Source organism: Onychostoma macrolepis, chromosome 23 (genome assembly GCF_012432095.1).
Source record: "Onychostoma macrolepis isolate SWU-2019 chromosome 23, ASM1243209v1, whole genome shotgun sequence".
Lineage (NCBI taxonomy): Eukaryota > Metazoa > Chordata > Actinopteri > Cypriniformes > Cyprinidae > Onychostoma > Onychostoma macrolepis.
The window spans coordinates 11,626,669-11,651,178 of record NC_081177.1 but is presented as its reverse complement, the minus strand read 5'-3'; the positions used below and the strand labels follow the sequence as shown (position 1 = coordinate 11,651,178).

The window sequence follows — 24,510 nt, the reverse complement described above, 5'->3', positions numbered from 1 at the left end:
TGATGGGAACGTGTGAAAAAAGCACAGCAATTACGTTGGCTTTTAGCAGCACCGGGCCCATTTAATAGGAGTGTGATGGTGACATTTATAGAGGTATGGAGTTCTGCCTCTTCTGTGAGCTTGTTCTAATCTACACAGTATTGGCAGCTTGGCTCACTCATTCAAAAAGTCAGCATGTCAAACAGGCAGCGGGAAAACATGACGTGTTAACAGGTTGTGGAGAAACTAGAACATTGCGTTCTTCGTGGCTCACTTCACTGTGAAGTCCCGGCACATAATTACACAGGTCAACAAAATGAAAGCCTTTATAGAATAATTATTCACAACTGTCAATCAAACAACAGTACTGGTCACTCAAATAACAAATTACTATGTAATGGACTTTTGTACCAAAAAAAAGTCTGTCTTGGGTCATTTCCCAATCATGCTCCCTTTCTCAACCTATTTTCCTGTCTGCTCTCTTCAGTCCTATAAAATAAAGGCAAAAAGCCCAATTCTAAAAAGGTCTATGTAAATAAAATTGTCTTTGAAAGAAACTTTTTAATATAGAAGTTGCTTCTGTAACTAAATATATAAATAAATAAATCCTTAAATGTTGAGTACTCATGGATCCAGAACAGACCACAAAGCGTATAACAAACTAGTGAGAAGAGACATCAAACAGCTTTAGATTAAAAGTCTTCTAAATGTACTAAATGCGGAGGCGGGCAAACAATAAATTAATTAATTAACAAACATAAATAAATGAATTAATAAATACCCTAGTCAGATGTTTATATAAAAATCTAAACAGCACTTAAGATTCATTATGCATTACAATGTTCTTCTGTGCATGCTCATATTTCTGCAGATTTCCAGGTGTTCCTTTGGAGTTTGGAGATAGCGAGCTTTGATCAGAATATCAGAACAATTCTGTCTTTCATCTCAGGGAGCAGAGTTTAGTTGAGGCGGAATTTTGGCTCAAGGTTTAGCCCAGACCTTGGCACGTCCAAGCTGTGTATTTCTTATTCAAGCCCACTCAATCCTCTCATGTCGGGTATTTGGTATCTACTACATCAATCTCCTGTTAATTCCCCACTGCATATATCTTGCTTGAAGAAGTATTGGCTGCTACCGTCGTGCTCAAGAAGTGATAATGAAAGAGACAAACAGGAATAAGGGACATAACACTTGTAAAGAGCATCTCTGAATTTTCAGCTTAGGACTGCTCCCAAGCAAGTGCTGATTTAAAGTAGATGAGGGAAAACATTGGGGATTTTTTCCTAGGTATGTCAAGCACATCAAGCCTTCCATAAACGTCTCATGTGAAGGCCACAGGCTCTTGTTTATTATTACAGTATACATACTCTAACAATAAATCAAGCCCTGTCAAAAATAAAAAAGAGAACAGAATCACTGTGGTATTTTTTACATTCAATTACTCCAATTTAAGAAGCAGAAGGAAGCCTTCAGGTGCCAGTTTTTACTCTAGGAGAGCCAGAACAAGAAAAAAAAAAATCCATAGTTTGCTGCAGTAAATGAAAGCAATTTCTTTTGCTGACTATGCATGCACTGATCTCCTGTGTTGATTCAAGAGGTTATAACTCCAGGGCCCATGTCCACAGACAACAGCACAGGAAGAGCAACGCAAACAGGTAAACACAAAGACAGCAATGTTTGTTTCCTCTCAAGATGAGATCTACGATTAGAAAAGAGTTTCTGATATTCATGCCACATCTGCAACTTCAATCCATCAAAATCAGCCAAAACTCATGGCCAGCTTTGATGAGGGGAACTCTGGGAATGAAGAGGAACAAAGAGAAAGTATGGGCTGAGCTGAAAAACTAAATTATTTAACCTCAGAGACAAACTGATAAATTGCTGCACCGCAGGTCAATATATTACAAGGACCTGTTGACCACACCGGTGGTAGGATTTATAATGTACTGGGCAAGATAAAGGCCATTGATTGCCTCTCGCAAGGTCACACACAGGCGGTTTTCATCTCCCAGTGTCTCTATCTGTGACAATTTTCTGGAAATGTTTGAGAAATTTCTGCAATTTGGTTAATCAAATTCACAAACTGCTGGAGCTGCAAACAGAGGGAGGAATATTTCCAGCCACTTGACAGGAAAATAAACTTGCAGCACAAACTGGTTCTGGGGCAGAAAATGGTCTGATTTTACATTATTCATGCGAGTCAGAGAAAACGTAACAAGCAATCAGTGGGACAAATGAAACACTGACCCTTATGCAAGAGCCACGGATACAGAGAGAATCAAGGATCTACAAATAGTGCAAATTACAGCCTTCTGTGATCTGAGTTGCATGCTGTTTATCAAATATAGCATTCATTACTCTCCATTTAAATCTCTCGTTTTTGGAAAGCTGATCATTACTACAATTTCAGAGAATACAAACTCGAGTAGCGACAGATACGCATATCTACATGCACACTAGAGATCAAAGATCTGTCTGCGAATGCTGAAATGATGGGTAAAGACTAGACATAGAGCGGGCACAATAGTTCACCCAAAATTGAAAATTTCATCATTGACTCAAATCATTCCAAAGTCGTATTACATGCTTTTAAAATTTGAAGAATGTATTGGCCACTACTTTTCATATATTTAAAAAAGTCTTCTAAAGCCATACAATTGATTTGTTTAACTAACAGGCTAAAACTAAAGGTAGTTATTTTAGTTAGTTGATGGCAGATTAAATCTAGTTAGACTGATTGTAGTTAGACTGATTGATTGTAATTAGTTAGTTACTCAGTCAGTCAGTCATTTGGGAGCTTGACGTTGTTCAGAATTTCAACTTCTGTGTTTCAATAAAGAAAGTAACAGGTTTGAAATGACATGAGGGTGAATAAACAATAGAATTTAAATTTTTAGCTCAACTCTTTAAGGTCCTGGAGCACAACTCTTCTGGAAAGATTTATTTTCAGTATTTAGCAAGAAAGAAACAAGTAACACTAAAGTATGAGTAGCCTATTTAAAAACTGTACATCTATCCCTTACAGTCTCACTTTCATCTGTGTTAAATTAAATATGGTGTCTATCTTGACTAAGGTTTGTGGTCTTTCATTTCAAACTCAGAATGTGAGTGGACCAAAAAAAAATAACCAGAAAAAAAGAGTGAAAGAATGGATTAATGGTTTATCAACCACATCTAATGAAGATTTGTGTGTGGATGCCGGCGTGCTTTAGCTGATTCATCTCTCAAGACAACACCAAAGGAGAGGGAGAGAGATTTACAGCCCTCATCACATTTGTAATTAAAGAGTGTTTTTTTTTTCTGTCTGTGGCGAGAAAGCTCTCCTAAGCAGGCAAAAGCTGAACTCTGAAAAAAATGAGCATTTTTATTGTAACTTGCACTGTACAAATTAAAATTTGACACAAGTGCAAAATGAAAAAGTCATTCACTCCAGCATATAACTAGGCTAATATAACAGTGTCACACTTCTGAAGTTGGTTACATAATTAGATTCAGTGATATGGTCAAAGAGGGGGCAAAGTGAGACTCAACAACATCACACTGTCCATTGCCAATCTGGGCTGTACTAAAATGATTAATCATGTAATGTCTCTACATAGCCATGAGACAAAAATAACTTTAATACACACATCTCTGTCGTGAACAACAGTGTGGGCCCTCATAAATGAATGGCCACTAATTATGTTTCTTCACCGATTTGAAACATCTAATTACTGTAAGAGAAGCCGTAAATGAAACAATAGCATTTCAGAGGCTGATAGCAGCACAGAGGAATGCTGGACAGGCTTGATAAGTAAAAAATCAATTTACAATAATTAACAGTATGCCTCAGTCATTTATTTTAGGAAAAACACTGCAAGCTCATTATGTAAGTTACAAGCTCATGCATACAAAAATACTTAATCCCACAGCATAGCGCACAGCACGTTAATGACAATAAAATGTACGTGAAAAATATGCAAGCAAAGAGAAAAGAGCTGGTTTTTGTGTGTTACCGTGCTTTTTGAATGTATGCATATCAGTGTATCTTCAGCACAATGGTCTTGGAGAGGGAGACACACCGAGTGGACTACTAACTAGCTCCTTTCATATTTTAAAAATTGCCAAGGCTCTCTGAGAGCTCGCTAATTATGTAAACATGACTTAGAGAAATGTTCAGCAGCAGAGGGAGCAGAGAGCTATCGCAGCCCTGCATTACCTCATCAACAGATATTTCAAAAGAGGAAAGCTCGGCGGAATTTCAATGGAACCTCAAGGTTTCGCTAAAGGACAGGCTGCAAGGAGAAAAGGGGTTAGGAGAGGGCACGTTTTAATGAACTACCCGAACACACCCCGTCGACACCTCAACCTTTCTGGCTTCGGCGGCAGAGCATGTGCTTGTGAATCTTGCCAATGATACAGAGTGTCCCTGAGTCCCAGCAATGCCGGATTACCAAACCTATTCCACAGTCCGCTGTACCGTCTCTTATTTTCTCAGACAGACAAGAGACAGGACAGAAATGCAATTTTTGTAGCCTTTCTCTCTGAGATACACATCTATCACATGGTCTGAGGTGGAAGTGAAACACAAACAGAGGTCCGAGGCCTCAAACTCACAGCTAAGCATTTACAAATCAGAGCTATTTCCTGGTTGAGTGGGTCACTTCTTGATTCATTTAAATGTGAAAAAGGTCCTGTGTTCAGGACTGCTACACACAATAACTTATACATGCTGCAACTGTGTACCTCTGGCTACGGGGGCTGTGTGTTCGCATCCAAAATTCAGCTCATTCAAACGGAAGGAGCATTCATAGTCTAATTAGATTTCAGCAAGAAAATCTGTATGTAAGGTGATTAAGAAGCATGGAGGCATGCTTCCCCATCTGAATAATTACTTCATTCATCAAAACAGATTTCAGGTTTAAAAAATTGTGAATAAGGTCACGTGCTGGAATAAACCAAAAGAAACACTGGTGATTTTAACTGGTGATTTAATTCCCTTCATCAGTTCTTATGAGAGTAAGTAATGTCTTAAAGGATTAGTTCATCCAAATATGAAGAATTTGTCATCATTTACTCACCCTCATATCATTCCAAACTTGAATTTGTATGAATTTGTATTTCTTTCTTCTGAGTAACACAATATGAAAAATTAACAATGGACTGGTTGCTCTTTTCCATGCAATTACAATGCATGTTATGGTACTATTGATGTGCTAAATTTCAAGTCTTCTGAAACCATACGGAAGATTTGAGTGACAATAATTTCATTCAACGATAATCGTCAACTCCACCTACAGAGACATGTAAACCATTGTGACTGGATCACTGCGTAAGCTGAATCTGAACCTGTCAAAAAACAATTCTCTGTGGAACATAAAAGATGATATTTTGAGAAATATGTGTGTGTGTGTGTGTGTGTGTGTGCGCGCGCATGCTTCATACAATGGAATGGTCACCAATACTGTTTGGTTACACAACATTCTTTTATGATCTGTAGAAGAAATAAACACAGGTTTAGAACAACATGAACGTGAGTAAATGATGACAGACCTTTAAGTTGTGGGTGAATTAAATTCTACCTAAATTCTACAAATCTATAGTATAATGGCTTGGAATATAATGATCCACTTTTATGATACTTTTACAGTGCTTTTTCCTCTTTAATTATATTAAAAGTGTGGCCAGAATATTGTTCAATAACTCACCATTATGTTATACAGAAGAAACAAAGTGAGTTTGTAACAACCTGAAGAGAACTAAAAATGTTTGAAAATTGACTTTCATTTTTGGGTGAAATGTACCTTTAAGTGTGCAATGACCCCCTCCTGGGTATGTGAAGATGTCTGGCACCTTCGATCATCTGCAATCAGACTACAATTAGAGCAGGGACATACTGTGAGAGTAAGTAGCAATCACTATGCTCTTTCATCCCATATAGCATGAGTAGCAACTGGTGGTATTAACGATTATGGCCATGTCAGCCTTTTTAGCCTGGCATTTACTGACATATGGATCTATGGTGGACACTGGCCAACATCTAGCAGTGTAGGACAAAAACTCAAGTGCCGACCTTCATGAAGGACACCTGTCACGGGACTTCAACACTCTGACCAATGTGGCAGAAGTAACATTTAAGAGCATAAAAACGATGAAGAGCGACCTTTCATATTGTGATTTAATGGAATGCTGGAAGCAGTAAAGGCCAGGCAGTGTCATCCATTGCTGTCCGCAGACAGCTCTACAAGTAACATGAGGTCTAATGATATATGAATCCATAGATCAAAGGCTTCCTTACCCCAATAATCTCAGTACCTTGCTGAAGAGCAGATGAATTTCTGCAGGCATAAGTTGCTAAGTTGTAATGTGAAGATTCTGAAAGATCTTAAGTGTTTTGCGAGAGAACATGTGTTAGGAGATCCTAAACCTAAAGTGTGAAAAGTGGACAGAGCCATAGCGCTCACAGCAGGAGAAATATCTTTGTTTTGCAATCCACCTATTTTAATACAAAACAGGGATAATGTGATCTGGCAAATATCATGTTACCTTGGCAAAACCCCTGCAGATTTTGACACCAGTACAATGTTTAACTTAGACTTTAATGACAGTCCAGTTAGCAGCGAGTCCAGGGAGTCCTGCTGTGCTGCCAAGACTCAAGTTCTTGGTCGACAAACCCTGTGTAATGCTTCACACTTATGCAATGAATGCTTGCGACCTGTTGTCACGACTCTAGGAGAGGGATTTTGCCAACAGGGGAGAAGAGCATTTGTCAGCGCTTAGTGCCGCTTTGAATTTGTAAAAATGATTACCTGCAACGACACAAAAAGGATAGATAAATGCAAATGCATATATCATGGTTCAAAACAAATGAGTGCATAGGAAGAAAGGAAATCAGGATAATGATGGGCCGAAGCGAGTGTGAGCAGAGAGAGTGCAGAAAAGGAGTGGAAAAGGGAGAGCGAGAAAGACAAGAAGGCCTGCTGTGTCCAGGGATGTCCGTTAGATGGAGCTGCAGATGGGCAGGAATCCAAAGGAAGAGAGTCCCAGCCTGCTGGCTCTTCGTTCTCAAGGACCTTTAAAGATCAAAGCCCAGCACATAACAAGAAAGAGAAAAAGAGGAGGGATCCTGTGAAGCAGAAGAGCTCGCGTGCCCTTCTACTGATTAAGCTAGAACTTCCCACCCACTGATCTGAACGAAAGGCACCAGGATGTGGGAGTCTCTGTGAATCACCTCTGCAGTTGGCATCCTCTTTCTCCATACTGATGGAGCACAGTTCCTCTCATGGTACTGCGTCCAATGTGCTTTCTGTGAAACAACTAAATAAAGACAGGCCTATCCCTACTGAGATAGGCAGATGGGGTCATTTCCATTGGTTTAAAAAAAAAAAAAAAGGATTGTACTACCTGACACACAGCAGCTGACCAGAATGAAATACAAAATAATGCACGTGACCAAACCTGAGGGACATAAGAACCAGGACACTAAGAAAGCTGAGTTAGTCTTGATACACTGCAGCTCTACGAGGTCAAGAAAGAAAAGAAAGAAAAAAACAACAACAATAATGGTCAATGTCCTTCACCAACAAACTCACATGAGCATTACGTATAGAATAAAGAATAAAGTACACACATTTGTATTAATCTTGGAACTTTGAGAAGTAAATAAGCGCAACCAAATTACATCATACATTAAATTTTAAACAATACGTTATTAGGCCCTCCCAGTGATATTGTATTCATAAATGAAGGGCGGTTTTATGTGTACGCCATCTTCCAGGCAGCTCTTGGCAGTGTTGCATAGTCTTGTCTGTGAGAGGAAACCGCTAGCTTCAATAATTAATCCTGTACAAGATCCATCAATCACTGCATCTCTGAGAGTCAGGGAGACAGATACCAATCCTATTTATTTCAAGTGGGGGCGAGCGGCAGGGGTATGGATTACCGGGGTATGCGTGCTAGGCTGGCAGACTCCATGAAATGGAATAATACATCAGGCTTCAGTGTGTGCACCTCAGTTCCCCTGCCATTTGATCCAGAGAGCTGAGAACACAATGGCATTTACTTTCAAACTCTTGTAAATATTAGCTGCACAACAATGCACTGAGACAAGCATGCAAATAAGCTCAATACAACAGTGCTCTTGTTCCTTTTGCCTTGTAAAAAATAAAAAAAATAAAAATACTAAGTCCTTCACAATGCAAAAAGCCAGGCCTAGCAGTTCAAAACTAAAGGTAGAAATCCATTTCTCCACCCCTGAATAACTTTGCACCTCACTGAACACATGAGGGAGAGGGAAGAAAGATGGAAGATAAGAGGAATGGGAGGGGAGGAGAGGAGAGAAAAGAAAGGAGGAATGGTGGTGTGCAATAAAAAATGAAAGCGCAAGCTGGGTTCAATTTAGAAGTTCCCATAGGAGGTGAAGTGACCTGTATGTGCAACAATAGAGGTCAGGCAATTTTGAGCAGGCACCCCTGTCAACGAAGTGTACTGGAGACCCCTGCCTCAGAGCCCGGAGAAAACTGCAAAGTCCTTGTAGCATTCAAGACCCCAGAATGACCCACAGGTAGGTTCTCATTACAGCCAAAGGCAGCTCGGCCCAGGGTACACAACTGTCCTCCTACTGCATGCCACGGCGGTTACACAAACAGAATGATGGCAAACCAAATTTCCAGTCACACTTGGCAATCATAAATTCAACTTCACTAATAAATGCAGTTGGATTTTTCTAAATGTAACAACTAACAAGACTTGATATGGAAACATGAGACAATATATCAGTTTTACAACAGTTAAAGATGCACTCAATCAGCATCATGCAAATTCAATAGTTTTTGGTTATTGATGAAGGGTATATTAACTACAGGGGAAATTCAAGGTGTAGAGCTGATGTTCAATAAATTGTTAATTAGGGGTGGGCGATATGACCAAAATATTATATCACGATATGACTAATTTTATATCACGATAACGATATATATCACGATATAGTAATTTTTTTTCTTTTAAAAAGGTATTTATGATATTAAAATCTTTGATACCATAGAATTTTCATAATCCTTGTCACCAATGTCAATATCAAACTAATACAAGTCTAAAAATAGACAAAAAAAAAAAAAAAAAAAAACTCAAGCTCACTGAAAATAAATAGACAGTCAGTGATGAAATAAGTATAAGAAACTAATTGCAAGCAATAGGACAAAAAAAATACAATAAATAAGAAACGCTACATACACTGTGTAAATTAATTAGTCTTCACTGTGTTAATTATATCTATCTATCTATCTATCTATGATATATATATATATATATATATATATATATATATATATATATATATATAAATATATCATTATTTTTATTATTATTTCTTCTTATTAAAGTTACAAAAGTGATTTAGTCAAGAGCAGTGAGAGATTTTCTAGCAATATGCTATGATTAATATGAATGGCAGACAGAACGAATATTGGACAGCTTCCCCTTTAAGACCGAAGTCCGGATCCAATATACTGTTACATATGCGTTTTCTCTTTTAGCTGTTTCCTCTCTCTTAACACCTAAATCTGTCTTTATGAGGATACTTGCCAAGACGGGGATTCTGACGCATATAAGTGTGTTTATGTAATCGTTCAAAGTCAATAAAGCGGCAAAAAAATAAAATGAAATGTGCGGTCCTCTCTAGAAACGGAGACGGCGCACGCATATAGCTCTGTTGTTTGTGTTTCAACGGCTTAAAATCGGTTGTTTTAAAACTGCAGTGCTTAAAAACGTGTGTCCATGCTACAGATGTAGTCCCTCGTTTAGGAAAGAGCTCCTCGTTTTGCTCTGGTCGTTCTCCACCTGGTTCTGTCTCCCCTTCACGCCCCGTGGGTGGCGTGTAAAGATCGCACTCATCCAAATGATTAAAAATTATTACCGTAAACAATGTATTTTGCGACACCACAAAATAAACGATAGAACATAATATGAAACGATAGACTTTTTATTTCGTCCATCCGATATATATCGTCATATCGCACAGCCCTATTGTTAATGATATATTATAACAGGCAATAAATTAATTGACAATTGTAAAAAGTTCTATATAGACTAACAGCGAACAAAAATAATTATATAAAAGTGTGACAAGTGGCACATTAATACAGAATTTAAGATGATACAAATGAGCATATGTCACATAGGGTCACCCTGGACCACAAAACCAGTCTTAAGTGTCGATTTTTTCGAAATTGAGATTTATACATCATCTGAAAGCTGAATAAATAAGCTTTCCATTGATGTATGGTTTGTTAGGATCGAAACAATATTTGGCTGAGATACAACTATGTGAAAATCTGGAATCGGAGGGTGCAAAAAAATCTAAATATTGAGAAAATCGCCTTTAAAGTTGTCCAAATGAATTCTTAGCAATGTGTATTACTAATCAAGAATGACGTTTTGATATATTTACAGTAGTGAAGTTACAAAATATCTTCATGGAATATGATCTTTACTTAATATACAAACGATTTTTGGCATAAAAGAAAAATCTATAATTTTGACCCATACAGTGTATTTTTGGCTATTGCTACAAATATACCCCAGCGACTTAAGACTAATTTTGTGGTCCAGGGTCACATATTATTATTATTATTGTGCTGGGCGGTATACCGGCTCATACCGAATACCGGTGATAAAATAGGCCTTTATCACACTTCCGAGTTCGAAAAGCAGAAGATTCAAATAGTAGCGTAAAAGAACTTCCGCTGCAGCCTCTATCAGTGGCTGTGCCCATAGCACGGCTTTGTTGTGGATTATTTATGTAGAATTCAGCACAGATACGTCTTCTAAAGACACCAATCTCAGTTTACAACAATTAATTGAGTATTATGAAACGAAGGAATATGTTGTCACGATATCCCGATGCGTATTTCATGACTTAAACAGGAGCGCGCGAGGCATACTGTATGTGTAAAGGCAATTCTTCACAGTCTGATCACCTTATTTCAACACACAACATATCACATTAATAAGCATTAGAATTAGCCAAAGCTTAAAACATTACTATAGGCTGTATGATTAAATTAAAGGTTTAGGGCAAACTTGTTGTATTAAACATGCTCACATTTTTTCACGCGCTGACTTTATGATGCAATCCTCTATATTTGCATCAAATTTAAGTTGTTCAAATAAAGAAATATTTCCAGCCCAGACAATAATTAAAAATAAGTTTGGTCATCTTAATCGAGTTATTCTCCGTGATTGCGTGCAACGATTGAACATCATTATACTGTGAACAAGAGCGGGAGGTTAATCACAATAAATATAATTCAAAAATAAACTAAATAATATTAAAATTAAATCAGTCCGAGTACTAAACTAAATTAGTTTAATTTTCTTCACAAAACTGCAGTCTTTCCATTGACAATAAAGCAGGCGGAAATAGAGTGGGGGAACTATGACGTCACTTTGTATGCGGATCGGCTGTTAGCATGAAATTGGTTCCCTCGACAAAAAGCCAATGGGATTTTTCCATAGGCTTTTGGATAACCGCAAAAAATAAGCTCTGTGTTCAATCATAGTTCATGAAACTTACACATTTTGTCTATCAAGATAATCTTCACAAAATAATATAACTTTGACAAATTTTGAAGCCTAAATAAAAGCGCCAGAACTAAAAAGCTAAACTTAGGCTATAAACAAACTACAGCATCATGGTCGTTCGCCTTCAGCGCCACCACCACCGCGCTCCCGACAACTTATTTTTAACATGTTCAGTGAAAAGGATTTACTCTGTATATGAATTTTAATCCACGCTACATGAACCGTTTCATATAAACCGGAATAAATACAAAACTAGAGCCAAACTAAAACTGAAATGAGACATTAGTAATAAATAGTATAGTGAATAAATTCAGCTATCATTTTGTTAGGGTCGGTATACCAAATGTTATTTTATCCTTGCTTCTAGGAAATCCTCAATCTATATGCTTTCTAACAGCTTCGTGTTGCCTTAAACATTTAATTTTAACGTGGCTTTAAGCACTATGCATCATTAAAGTTTCACTTTCACCACGTAAAGCTGGTAAATGTGGTGTTTACATGTAATAATCGTAATATGAGTTTACCTTATAGTACGAACCCAGAGTCTCTGTATCAGTAGGAAAGCGATAAAACGAGCTTCTTCGATCCGAAGACAAGTGTTGCATTTTGGGGCGAAGCAAAAAAAACATTGTCGAATAAAAATATAAAATGCGAGAAACTATTCATTGGTTATTCTAAAATTAATTGTATTACAAATTATACTACAACTGCAAAATACTAAATTGATAAACTGTTCGGCGTGATGATGTTGAATGTCTCCGACAGCTCCTGTAGTCCCATTTAGCAGTTTGTTAGCAACCGTCTTTTTTAAGAAACATAACAGTTTTAAAAAATCACTAGTGGGGTGTAACTGGTGTGTTTTATGTCGTAGAATAAAACGTGAAAGTATCTTGAGCTTGTGTGAACCAAGGATCTTATTTAAGGGATTTAACCAAAATCCCATTCAAAAAACCCATTGACTCTGGGATGATGGAACCGGAAGTGCTAAAATGCTAACTCGCTTCCGGGTTTTCGCCTACAAAGTGACATCATAGTTCCCCCACTATTCCTTTGCGCTACTAATCGGAGCCGGATGTGACGACACGCGTACTGTAATAAAGGCCTATACCCTGTCTTATTTAAATAACGCTCAGAACACGACACTGTTTGAGAGGGTCTCTTTTCACTATTGCATTGTGGCGAGGACACAGCTGTATGTGTTACTAAGCATTAAAGTTCTGAAGCTGTAGAACTAGTAGAACGTGATGGCACAGAAGAACTCATCCACAATATCCACCGCCCGCTGCCATCAGCTCCCACGTCTCACACACACGAGCATGACTTTAGCGCTATATTTAGAAACTTTCAGACCCTTTTAGCTGCTTTTTTCCATAGAATATACAAACTGACAAACCTAGCGACTTTTTTGGATAAACCTTAGCTATGGTTCGGTTGGAAGATGTCGCCAGTGCTGCCCTGCGAGCGCGAGATCTGACTCTCCCGGCGCAGTGTCGCCTCTCTCGGCGTCTGTTCTGTGCAGTGAGCGGCAGAGAAGCACCGCATTCAGCTGGCCGTACCACAGCAGATTCGTCAGTAAATGAGTACAAAACAGCATTTCCAAGCATCTGCCGCTAACAGACTGTTTGGAATTATAAATATGAGCATAGTTTGTCTGTTAATATTATTCACTTTTTTTTTTTTTTTTTTTTTTAGTTTGTTACTCATACGCAGGCAGTGCTCCTGGTAAACATGTATTAATGGGTCATGTTTAGTCACTTTAGTGTGGAATGTTTCTACAATATTCGCTCATCATGAATAGGGTCAATCTACTGCAGTTTTTCCTCTCTCAACCCGGTCATGCATTAAAAAAATAAATACCGTCATATACCGTGAAACCGGTATAATTTTGAAAAATACAGTGATATAAATTTTTGGTCATACCACCCAGCACTATATTATTATTTAAGCAGCAAATGTATAAACGTATACTCTTTATAAATTTTACACATCAACAATAAAAATCTGTCTTCACACATTACACAAATGACACAACCATTACTATGATTATGTGGGAAAATTTATCAACAGTCATATTCAAGAGGAAAGTAGTTTTCAAACCATAATGGTCTAAATGAGATATTGGCAGCAATCCTAACATAACAAAATATTCAACAGGAAATAAAGAGAAATAAATGAATATCTATCCATATCAATAAACAAATAACAGGAAATTGTTTTGGTGTGCAAATGAAAGGCAGCTAGTTATGCAAATACAGCTCCCCAAAAGAAGGAGGTGGCATTTGAACCTTAATCTCAAATCCAACATTTGAGGAGACAACAGCAGCTCAACCGAAGAAGCCCCTGAGCACTGCATTTCAAATTCTAGTCATGCTTTGGACACCTGTTCGTAAAAATGTTAAAGCATTTCTCTCACCGAAAACAAACAAGCAAACATGACCTTTAATTTCCACTGATTGCCCCAGAGAGGCTAATGAACTTCTCAGTAAACACTTGCAATTCATACGGGGTAATTTTAATTAGTCACAGTTGAGAGGAACGTCCCATTTACAACATCAAAAGAAGACAAACATTCAATCACAGGTAGAGTGAGGTTCGATTAGACAAGATGGATCAAACGGTAACAACTAATATGAAAATAAAAAAGTGCCGACGGCTTCCAAAATCATCAAACTGTGGTAATCAGCCAAACGAGTCGTTAAAAGTTAAATACCTGTCTCTGTGACAAGAACTGCTCAAACATCTTAACTGTTGTAATCCATAAAGGAAGACTTTAATCCAGGGAAATGTTCTAATGAGCTCAGGCTTGTCTGGGTGGGGGATAGGGAGGCCCTCAGGAATAGAGGCACTGAAAGGAGCAGGCGGAGAAGAAGTGGAGGTTACCAGTCTAAATAACAAGCAGTCTGGGCTCTGAAAGGCACAGACACGCCAATACATCAGCATGCTAGCCATCTAGTGCTGGAACAGATCTCTGCCAAACTAGATTTTAGTCTGGGATCAGACACTTTGGCATCCATAATAAGAACAATATGAAGCAGCCTCTACTGACATAAAGAAAATATTTACTTTCTGCAAGAAATACAAGAAGAGCAAGAAAAAAATGAGTGTTTGCATTTGATGACACTGGAAGTCAATATGACTGCCACATAAAAGATGCAGTACCCCCCACCTCCCCTCACTGTGATACTGACAAAATGTGTTACTCTGTGATAGTGCTAAACACAAACAAACAACTGTCTACTTGGAGCCCTACATGGATATGAACTTTGAAATGTACTTTAATTATAGAAATGCACAAGATTTATGGACAATATCAGTGATCAAATTTCACTGTATCTGTAAATGTTGAATATTTAGACAGCCTATGTTGGATAATTGTGGGCTCTTGTTCAAGAAAAAAACTATCGATTTTATTTATAATATTGGCCATTTATTTGCTATCAGACATAACATGCAAATAATCATTGGCTTTTCAGCCAGAATTTCAATATCGGTGCAAAGCCAAATTAATTATATATCAGCAGACAAGGCAATTTCACTAAAACAAGCTTGTAGCAAGTAAGTGAACCACAGCCTCATATTACAAATTACTACTACAAACGAGTAACACAAAGGTTACGCAGAGGTTTCTCTTTGTTCATACGCAGCTCTTTTATTATTGTTCAGTCTTTGCTCACAAAACAGTCATTATAGTTTCAAAGGTGCATCAGAGTGATGTGGATATAATTGAAGCCATGACCTGAAACTGTTATTGAATAGATGTGACACAGATTCCACAGGAGGGACAGCAAGTGGGGGGTCGGGAAAGATTCAGATGGGTGGCAGGGATAAAAGGAAGGACGTTCTCTTTAGTGTTGGACCCAAGCAGAGAAGCTAAACTAATCAAAAATAGGTAACATAAAGTGTGAGGCTGACTTCTTAAAAGTGACATCAGCTACTTTTCTTAAAGAAGAGGAGGGAAAAAAACAGGTCAGACAGTCACGTAACACAAAGGTAAACATTCAGCTCTACAAAAGCAAGGCAAATCAACATTCCCATCACGAAGACATGATGATATTCCATATTCCAAATGAGGGATGCTGAGACTAATGTGCCTAACAAGCATTTGGTGTGAATTTAACCTCTCTATTGTAATCTTCAGGACAACTGCAGGAGAACAGGAGGCTCTTGATGCATTGTAATCAAAAATAGAAGATTGCTCTGATCAGTATTTAATGTGTAAATGGCTTTCTTCAGCAGGTGCATCGACTCTCACGAGGGGTATCATATTGTCTCTGATTTGGTGGGGGAAATGCAGTCATTCCTGGCCCAGTGAGCCAAACCTCTCTTTTTTCCAGCCCCTCCACATCCTGCGTAATCAGAACCCTCTCCCTGGACGTTGCTGCCGGACGTGACTGTAACCGGAAGATTCCGTTCTCTCTGCCCACGACTCTCCCTGGGCTGCTCCAGTGCCATGTGCGTCCGCGATGGCACCCCAGCAGGAGCAGAGGCATATTGCACGTGGGCACCGTGCCACGGCAGTGCTGGGCAGAGAGGATTAGTCCTGATGACAGGGCATTAAATGTGTAGAAGTCCTTAGAGCGACTGAGCTGATGCGCTCTCATCCCGCAGTTGGGCTTCGGTTCAGAGGCGAGAGAAGGTTCACAGGTCTTAAGTGGCTGCCACTCATTAGAGGCTGAGTGTCACACTAGCTTAGCTCCTCTTTCCTGCCTGTCTCCCCTTCCCCGAGGGTCCCTTCCAGAGGCCAGCACTTTTTCGGGCTTCTGATAGTGCCGCTGACACTTTCCACATGCTAGATGCCCTTTTTTGATGAGAAACCATCTTACAAGTTTGACAGAAGTCATCATTCCTTGCTTGAACCTCACTGGTTCTCAAGTCAAGTAAACATGCTTACCATTTCACCATGAGAAGGACTACGCCAACAGGGCCGTTTTAACCATTGGGCTAGGCGGGGCTGAAGCAAGGAGGGGTCCCGTGATTGGCTGTGGGGTAGATTGACTGGAGCGCCGATCGCCAAAGCCACCACGCCCCCCACTTATTAGTGCTGTTATTTAGTTGAGCTTTTCCGTAAATTCCATGCATTACCATTTGAGATTGAAGCGTAAAGTCTGAATTTGGTTTACCAATCAAATGCATTTATTCTATATTTGACTTTTTTGAACGATATGTGCAAATATCTATCAAGTGATCGCTGCCCAGTATTTCTCCATTCACCTCCACTCTTCACTGCGTTCTGGAGTAATATGGAAATGGTCGCGCAAAGAACAATATTCGATAAGTAAAAATGTCAGCAATTCTGAGAGAGTGGGGCTCAAAAAATGAAAAACTCCAAATACGAAGAACAGAAAAAAAAACACAAGTTAGTCAGTAAAATCCCCAGCTATTGGTGATTTTACTGAAGCTAATGATGGAGTGGAAGTTGTTGGAACAGCGAGTGGACCGCTCACAGCAGTCCACTTTTTATTCTGCGCAGAGCAGAAAAAAACAAAAAAACACGTTCAAATACACCGCTGTGTGTCAAAAATTCTCGTCTTTGCGAGGATCCTCGTAAACACAGTTATTTGTGTCTTAAATGAACGTTAATATTTAAAGATAAAGCATGTGTAGTGTTATATCTGAGATCCTGGATATGATGAGATCTTAAAAGGATAGTTCACCCAAAAATGAAGATACTAGCCCCTTTCACATAGTAATACCAGTAAATTGCCGTAAAATTACCAGAACGACTTTACCGGTAAATTCAAAACTGCGCTGTTCACACAGGCAACAGCATTCCGTCTTTTTTCCGGTAAAGCACCATTCACACATCGGTTTTAAATTACCGGTAAATTCTGTGAGATCATAAAACGGAAATGACCACTAAACGGCTGCGCCTCACGGTGTTGTGTTTGTAAACATGGAGGAGTAAACGCGATCAGTGTTTTTGTTGATGTTTTCATTTTTGTGCCAAATGTTCACGTTCATGCTGCTTCTTTTGGCCCAGAGACATCGCACAACTTCAAACACAGCGCGGAGTAAATGCGTCATCTGCATCAGAATGTTATGATTGGCCCAGAGCTGTTGAATTTTGAATTTCAATGGCTCTGGATTGGCCCGGAGTAGGCGTCTTCGTCACCGCGTTCTGAGCAGCGTGCGTGCTCATACTGGTAATTTTCCTTCTGCGTTCACACACAGCAGAATTCCGGCAATTTACTGGTAATGTTACAACTTCTCATACCGGTAAATTGCCGGAACGAATTTACTAGTATTTTTGAAAAGGTCCTGTTCACACATGATCTCTTTACGGCAATTTACCGGTAATTTTCCGCAAAAGTCTGTATGTGTGAAAGGGCTTACTGTCATACTTAAACTTACTTAAAGTTGTTCTAAACCTCTATGAATTTCTTTGTTTTCCTCAACATAAAAGAAGATACTTTGAAGAATGATCGCAACCGGTTTCTGGTCCCCATTGACTCCAATAGAGTATTTTTTTTCATACTATGGAAGTCATGGGGGCCCAGCAACTGTCTGATTACCAGTATTGTTCCAAATATGTTATTTTGCATTCAACAGCAGAAGGAAACTCATACAGGTTTAGAACAACAACAGAATTTTCATTTTTGGGTGAACTATACCTCTAAAGCAGCCTAATATAGCTGCTGTTGCCATTTGTGTCAATAATGTAAATCAAACATCAGAAAGAAAATCTCTCACTGTCCTTGACTGAATCACTTTTTTTAAATAAATAAGAATGAATGTATATTGAATACAGTGGACATCATTCAGTCTATTTGTACATTTTTTTTATACATCATAATATTATTCAGTGCTTTAAGTTTTTCAAGTAGGTCGATTTCTTATGATCTTTGTTCTGTTGTAGCCTAATTTGTGACTGTTTACTTGTCTTCAGTAAGCTTATGTTTACTTAGACTAGTATTATTATTTGTGATATTGAAATTGATAATCTACAGAATTGTTGCCTCAAAAACCACTGTATACCATTCACATTACAAATAACACAATATTGCTATTATGTGGAGAAATTTATGTCGGCTTATGTCAGAAAGGTCAAATGTGACTAACAGAGTTCTTCAGGTACTAACTTTTCACATATCTCTCTGTCTGCACAGCAGCATCTCACCTGAATCAACCTGTTCTTTTGATTTCTGTTCATGGCAGGCATTGTCAGATCTCATAGATCCCCTTTCTAATTAGTTTTTGTGTTTGCCTCAAACTCTGTTATCTGTTGTGCCTTTATTGTTAAGCCTATTTTCTTTGTTATAAAGATTGCGGTGCTGTGGTTGCTACAGTTAAATAAATTGTCAATCCTTTGCCCATATTTTCTTCAAATCTCATTCTGACAGTTTAAAAGCCGAGCGGTGCCTTTGTGCACATCACCTCTTTTAAACCACCTACATCCTTACCTCCTCTTCTTGCCATCTACCTCATTTTGAGCAGATTGGTTTATCTAACTTTCCAGCAAATGCTTGAAATTTAATCCAACTCACATTCTCCATATAAATGCACACAAGGAAAGATGACAGATTTAAATATGGCCCAGAGCGCTGAACATCCAGTAAAGAAAAGATGGGCTCCCACACATGACCGCTGCACTCCAGCTAGCCTGATTTGTCTGGACTGCGTTAGAAGTTATGCTGTCATCTGACTGCACTTCAACATGGAGAACTGCATGTTACATGAGGGAAACTCAAACAACAACAGACTTGGTGAGAGAATAGAAAAAATGCAACGTATAACATGATGTGGTGAGACAAATTTGGTTTGATTTGAGGTTGATCCAGTATATTTCCTGCCCACATAAACTCCAAATGAACCCTCATCTTTAAGAAGACATTATTTCGAGGGGAAAAAAACACTACTAAGTGGGAAGAGCAGCAGGAGGGATATAGAGGAAATACAGGAGGTGTCACTTTCAGTAAGAGTCACACAATCAGCAGCAATGAGACTGCTTAATACCTCTCAGTCTGCCATCAGTGACTCACTCTAGCCTCAGTGTCTGTCTGGCACTCATGACACACAAATGCCCTTGCTTTTTGGGGAAGGTTGTCTTCCCTCCAACTAATGGTGCACGCAACATGAAAACACCATCACAATGGCCTTTTCTTCAACTATGGCCATTTTTAACCCTGTGAACTCTTAAAGACACTTTACACACTTACTTATTACGTCAAGTCTATATGCACAAATCATGCAAGGAGAAGATTTAGATGATCAATTTAACCTTTAAAATATAATAATTATGGATTTTCATAAACTGAAAGTCTGGGACAAGGATAAATTATTAAAATATGTACATACATATTTAAAAGTAGCAAAAAGTAAAGGCATTTTTAAAAAGTTTCAAAAGTAGCCTTCATACAAAATAAAAAAAATAATCCACTAGGCCATAAAAGATAAAAAAAAAAAAAAAAGTTCCTGTAGTTGAAGAAATACCATAACATCATTACAATGATTCACTTTGGTGAAAAAGACTAAGTCAATAAAATGTGGGTAATGTTATATTATTTCATTATTGCAGATTTGTATTGAGTTTAGAGTTTGCATTTTCCAAGCATTTTTATGCAGATTGAGGTATATAGAATCTAGGTTTGTTATTTTATAACTGAATTTACTTTTATTCAGTATGTGTAATGGGATAAAAATAAGAGAAAGCGCTATATTATGGTGAAGAGAGAAGTGCAAGTGGCAAATAAGAGCACTGCTGCAAAAATGTACTTCTGTCTGATGTCTTCATAGGCTATATGTGAAGATATAGCTCATTATGAATTGCCTCTGCACAAATGAACCCAACTTGCATAATATTTTCTTAGTTTTCTTAAAGAATTGGGGAACAAACATGAAATAACTTCCTGAAGTTCCTGATTTCTTTCTTTCATAACATACTAGGACAAAGATGACATCATTCCACAATAAGTGCTGACATTTTTAAATCAATTCCAAAAAACACATTAATTAATTTTGACTGCAAGCGCAACACCGCAGGTCAAACGCGTTAAACCATCAGCTTCAATTAGAAAGGCAGCCGCTGATCTGAAGCAATATTCTAGTTCACTTGTATCATTTCAAACCAGACCACAAATATGTACAAACACGCAGAATGCCTGATGTAAGCTGACAGCCTTTGAATGACAAGTGCACATACATAGTTCAGAAATCTCAATTTTTACTCTGGATATTGCATCATGTTACATGGAAATAAAGCCAAACAATCAACAATATCCCACAATGCCATATTTGCACTTCAAAGACAAACTATTCAACAAAACGAAGTCTCTGGTTACCAGAACCGCAGAGGGAAAACATTCAGAGCTAAATCTGACAAGACACAAACATTCAACGGCTTGGTGCTTTCACTGTCTATTTCAGCATTGTCATTCACATCCACACCTCTTTCCCTTCAAAAAAGCCACTTGTCACTCCATAAAGAATACGCGGAGGGATAAAGCAGTGTATTCAATTCATAAATATCCCTTTAAGAGGGCCGCGTCAGTGATTTGTCACTGGGGACTTTTGGCAGAGCTGAAATTGATGTAAAGGTGACATGTGAGTTATGTATGTGGCTATGGCAGACGTTTTGATATTACTGAGGGAGGCAGGCAGGCTCACTACCCCACCAAAGTGCTCCTCATCCCTCTCTTTACCAGCCTGCACAAGAGGATGTCATTAATTTGAGGGGGAGAGTTTTAAAAAAGAAAGAAAGAAAAAAACCCAAAAAGCTTGACATGCACACACAAGGTTCCTTTGTCTCCTGCTCTCTGATGACGCCTGTCACTTAATGTGTGAAAGCCATGCGTGCTTCAGTGGGATCAATTGTAATAAAACGGCACCGCCTTCACTGAGCTATGAGTTTATGAATCTCCTTAGAGAAACTCAGTCATTTAAAATCCCTCTAGCTTACGGCAGTGAAACAATGTTTAGTTTCAATCTCCCCGCAGCCTCCACACGGAGGGAGCCACGCCACCCAACAGACTGAACACGAACAACAAATAAAATGTGAAAATCAAGCAAGTCACCGTCTCATTTCCATTAAATGATAAAGTAGCTGCACTGAAAAGAAATGAACTAATTTAAAATGGCTGGCCTATAGGTCAAGGACAGCTGGAGCAAACAGTCTCTGATTTTTCCTCCCACAGTCATACAAATAAAAACATTTTACATTTTCATTTTCAATACCGAAATCTAAGAGGCTTGTTATCTTTTCTTATTTGTTTGATGCATTGTGTCTGAAATGCCTTCAGGCTGTGATAAACGTACTTAAAACACATTTTCATATGTAGATTATTAGGTATATGGTTTTGTTAGATAGCGAGGCTTCTATGCAGTGGCACAGAGGGGTCTGAAATAGCATGTCAGCATCTACTGAAAGTCAATAAACAACTGAGCCGAGCTAAACGACTTGCACTATTCTAATCCAAAAATATTTTCGTTTCCTTGAATTGTTAATATAAGATCACACAGTGCTCTGACCCCTGGGAAAAATTTAAAGGAGTATTGAAAATGTTACAAATGTCACCAAAAAGCAGAAATGAAGACTGAAATGAAGAGATGGTCGAAGAAAAAAAAAACAGAGCATTCACATTCTTCTCTGATTTAGTAATGTAATGACTATGGGCAGGATTACTTTCATCACACAAGTAAATAAATAAATAAATAATCACATCCTGTCTATATTTCCAGGGAATTAAAACATCTGTGAATAAAAGTGATGCTGGAACAGATGGCCAAAAATGATATACATTGGAGTTTTAACTTACAAACTGCTGTGCAATTCACCACCAAAAAAAAGCAACAGAATAAGAGCTAAAATACTGAACACCAGAACCTAAATGTTTTATGAGCAGATCATAAACTATTGCAAATTTATATTTGCATAAATGTAAAAATTAGATCTTTGTATATACAGAAAGCTTTATGAACCTGCTGTTTCCTAAAACACTCGATCTATGTCCGGTGAGTGAAAATCCTTTGCAAGCACAGCACGGAAAATAGGCAACTTCCTCCTGCCACAAAAATAAGGCAATCACACAGTTGCTGTTAATATCTGAACTGACTGCAGAATCCCTAGAGAGGTTTCTATTAACACATTGTGTCCGTTTCACTGCTTAAAATAAACGAGGTTTTATCTCTATAAAGTCAGCAGGAGTTAAAAAAAGACAGCAGCAGATGGCGGAGAGAGGTGACCTTACCTCATTGGTGTTCCACCTGTGTCTCTCTTTTGGCAACGTGGAGCATTTTGGTAGACATTCAAGCAGCTTTTTGGGCAGGTATATTTTCAAATGTCCATGTTCATCTGCAAAACAAACAAAAAACAAAAACAAGCTTGCATTAAAGAATAAAGGTAAGAGGCAGTAAAACATTTGTGTCATTAATCAACACCCATGATGGATTGATGCAATCATTTTAATAAAAAGGGCTCAGTGTATGAATACAATAACCAGTATAGGATTTAATATTAGATTATCCTTTGCAGTTCTTCTACATTCTTCATACACAGCACATAACAAGGATCATTAATTAATGGCTGCCAATTATTCTGACTGCAAAGAGCGACTAATGAGCAACTTGCAGAATGAAGGTAAAAAAATGTTAGATGAATGAAAATGTGAACTAATTGGCCAAGCATGCTATGAGAAAAAAAGGTAAAAGAAATAGTGACATATTGTGATGAGAATTATCAGACTTCAGGTGTTTCAGTAGTGGAAGTCCACTCTCAAGGGCTTAAGGGGAACTGATGCTAAGCTTTATTAAGACTTTAACTACCCAATAAAGTACACAGCCACCCTGATCCTGACTGCTCAAAAGAACAGTAAAAAGCACAAATGCTGGCTAAAGATAAAAGAAAAAGGGAATACAATTTGTTCAGGGGCAATTAAGGCAGGGCTATATATCAGGCTTTCTTCCATTCTTACCCTGTCTGTCTCTTGCTCCCATTCCTAAGGGCTTGGCAGGCCAGTCAAATCACTGCCATTTAACTTTCATTGTTAAATGAAAGTTCACTTTCAGGGCAGAATTTCTAAATTACAATGAAATTGTCTACAACTGTAAATTGAGTCCAATTATAATCACCTTGTTACAACCAACTGCTGATTATACATTCATCTGCCACCTACACCCACATGACATTCACATTCCATTCCACTAAAACCCCTGCAGGAGTAAGGATGAATGGATGAAAGGGGGAAAAAGCTTTGACCAGCTTGAATAAAGTAATCTTTAAAAGGCCTTTTTGGGTAAAAGCTAATGTGGTGTGTGTGTGTGTGTGTGTGTGTGTGTGTGTGTGTATATATATATATATATATATATATATATATATATATTAGGGGTGTATCGGTAAATGCATTCGTACCGAAAATTTTCGGTTCGGTACGTATGTGTACTGAACAAATCATTCCATTATTTTCAGGAAATTCAGACAATAAATGCAGTTTTTGCTCTCTTTGATGAGGCGCAACAGATTGCTGTATAGAAGCCTCAATTCTAACGGAAGCGTGGAGCGCAATCATCCCTTCATCTTTATTACTAGTTTTGACGCGAAATATACATGAATGAACACCTCAGGTAATCGCTCAATCAGTGTTTCAATTGCGGAAAGACGCCAATAAAACAGCTTGAAAACAAAATGTCATGTAGCATTTCATTTACCTCAGGCAATTCATCAGTGTCTACAGCTCATTATTTGATAGAGAAATTAAGTCTAGAGAAGAGCATTTTGAGAATTAGCCTATATACTTCACTATATTTTACTTTACCTGTTAGTGATGTCTTAATTATTTAATGTTGGCCTATGTTTAAATAAATATTTTATGAAACAAGTTATGACAGCCACTGGGTAAATATGATTGTATTTCAACAACAAATAGAAATTGTATAATTTAAAAGTAAATTTTAAAACTGCATTATGTGCAATAATAATAATTTCAGTGTTGATTATTATAGTTAAAAATTCAATAGTAATTGAATTTAGGTTTGGGCTCT

General features: G+C 38.1%; 1 protein-coding gene across 1 annotated transcript in view; it reads right to left on the bottom strand.

Annotated features, from left to right (window-relative positions):
* camta1a (calmodulin binding transcription activator 1a) overlaps positions 1-24,510 on the bottom strand; it is a 392,827-nt gene that overhangs the window by 332,505 nt on the left and 35,812 nt on the right. The window contains 1 exon segment of the mRNA XM_058762966.1: positions 22,722-22,825. Coding sequence (XP_058618949.1) covers positions 22,722-22,825 — 104 coding nt within the window.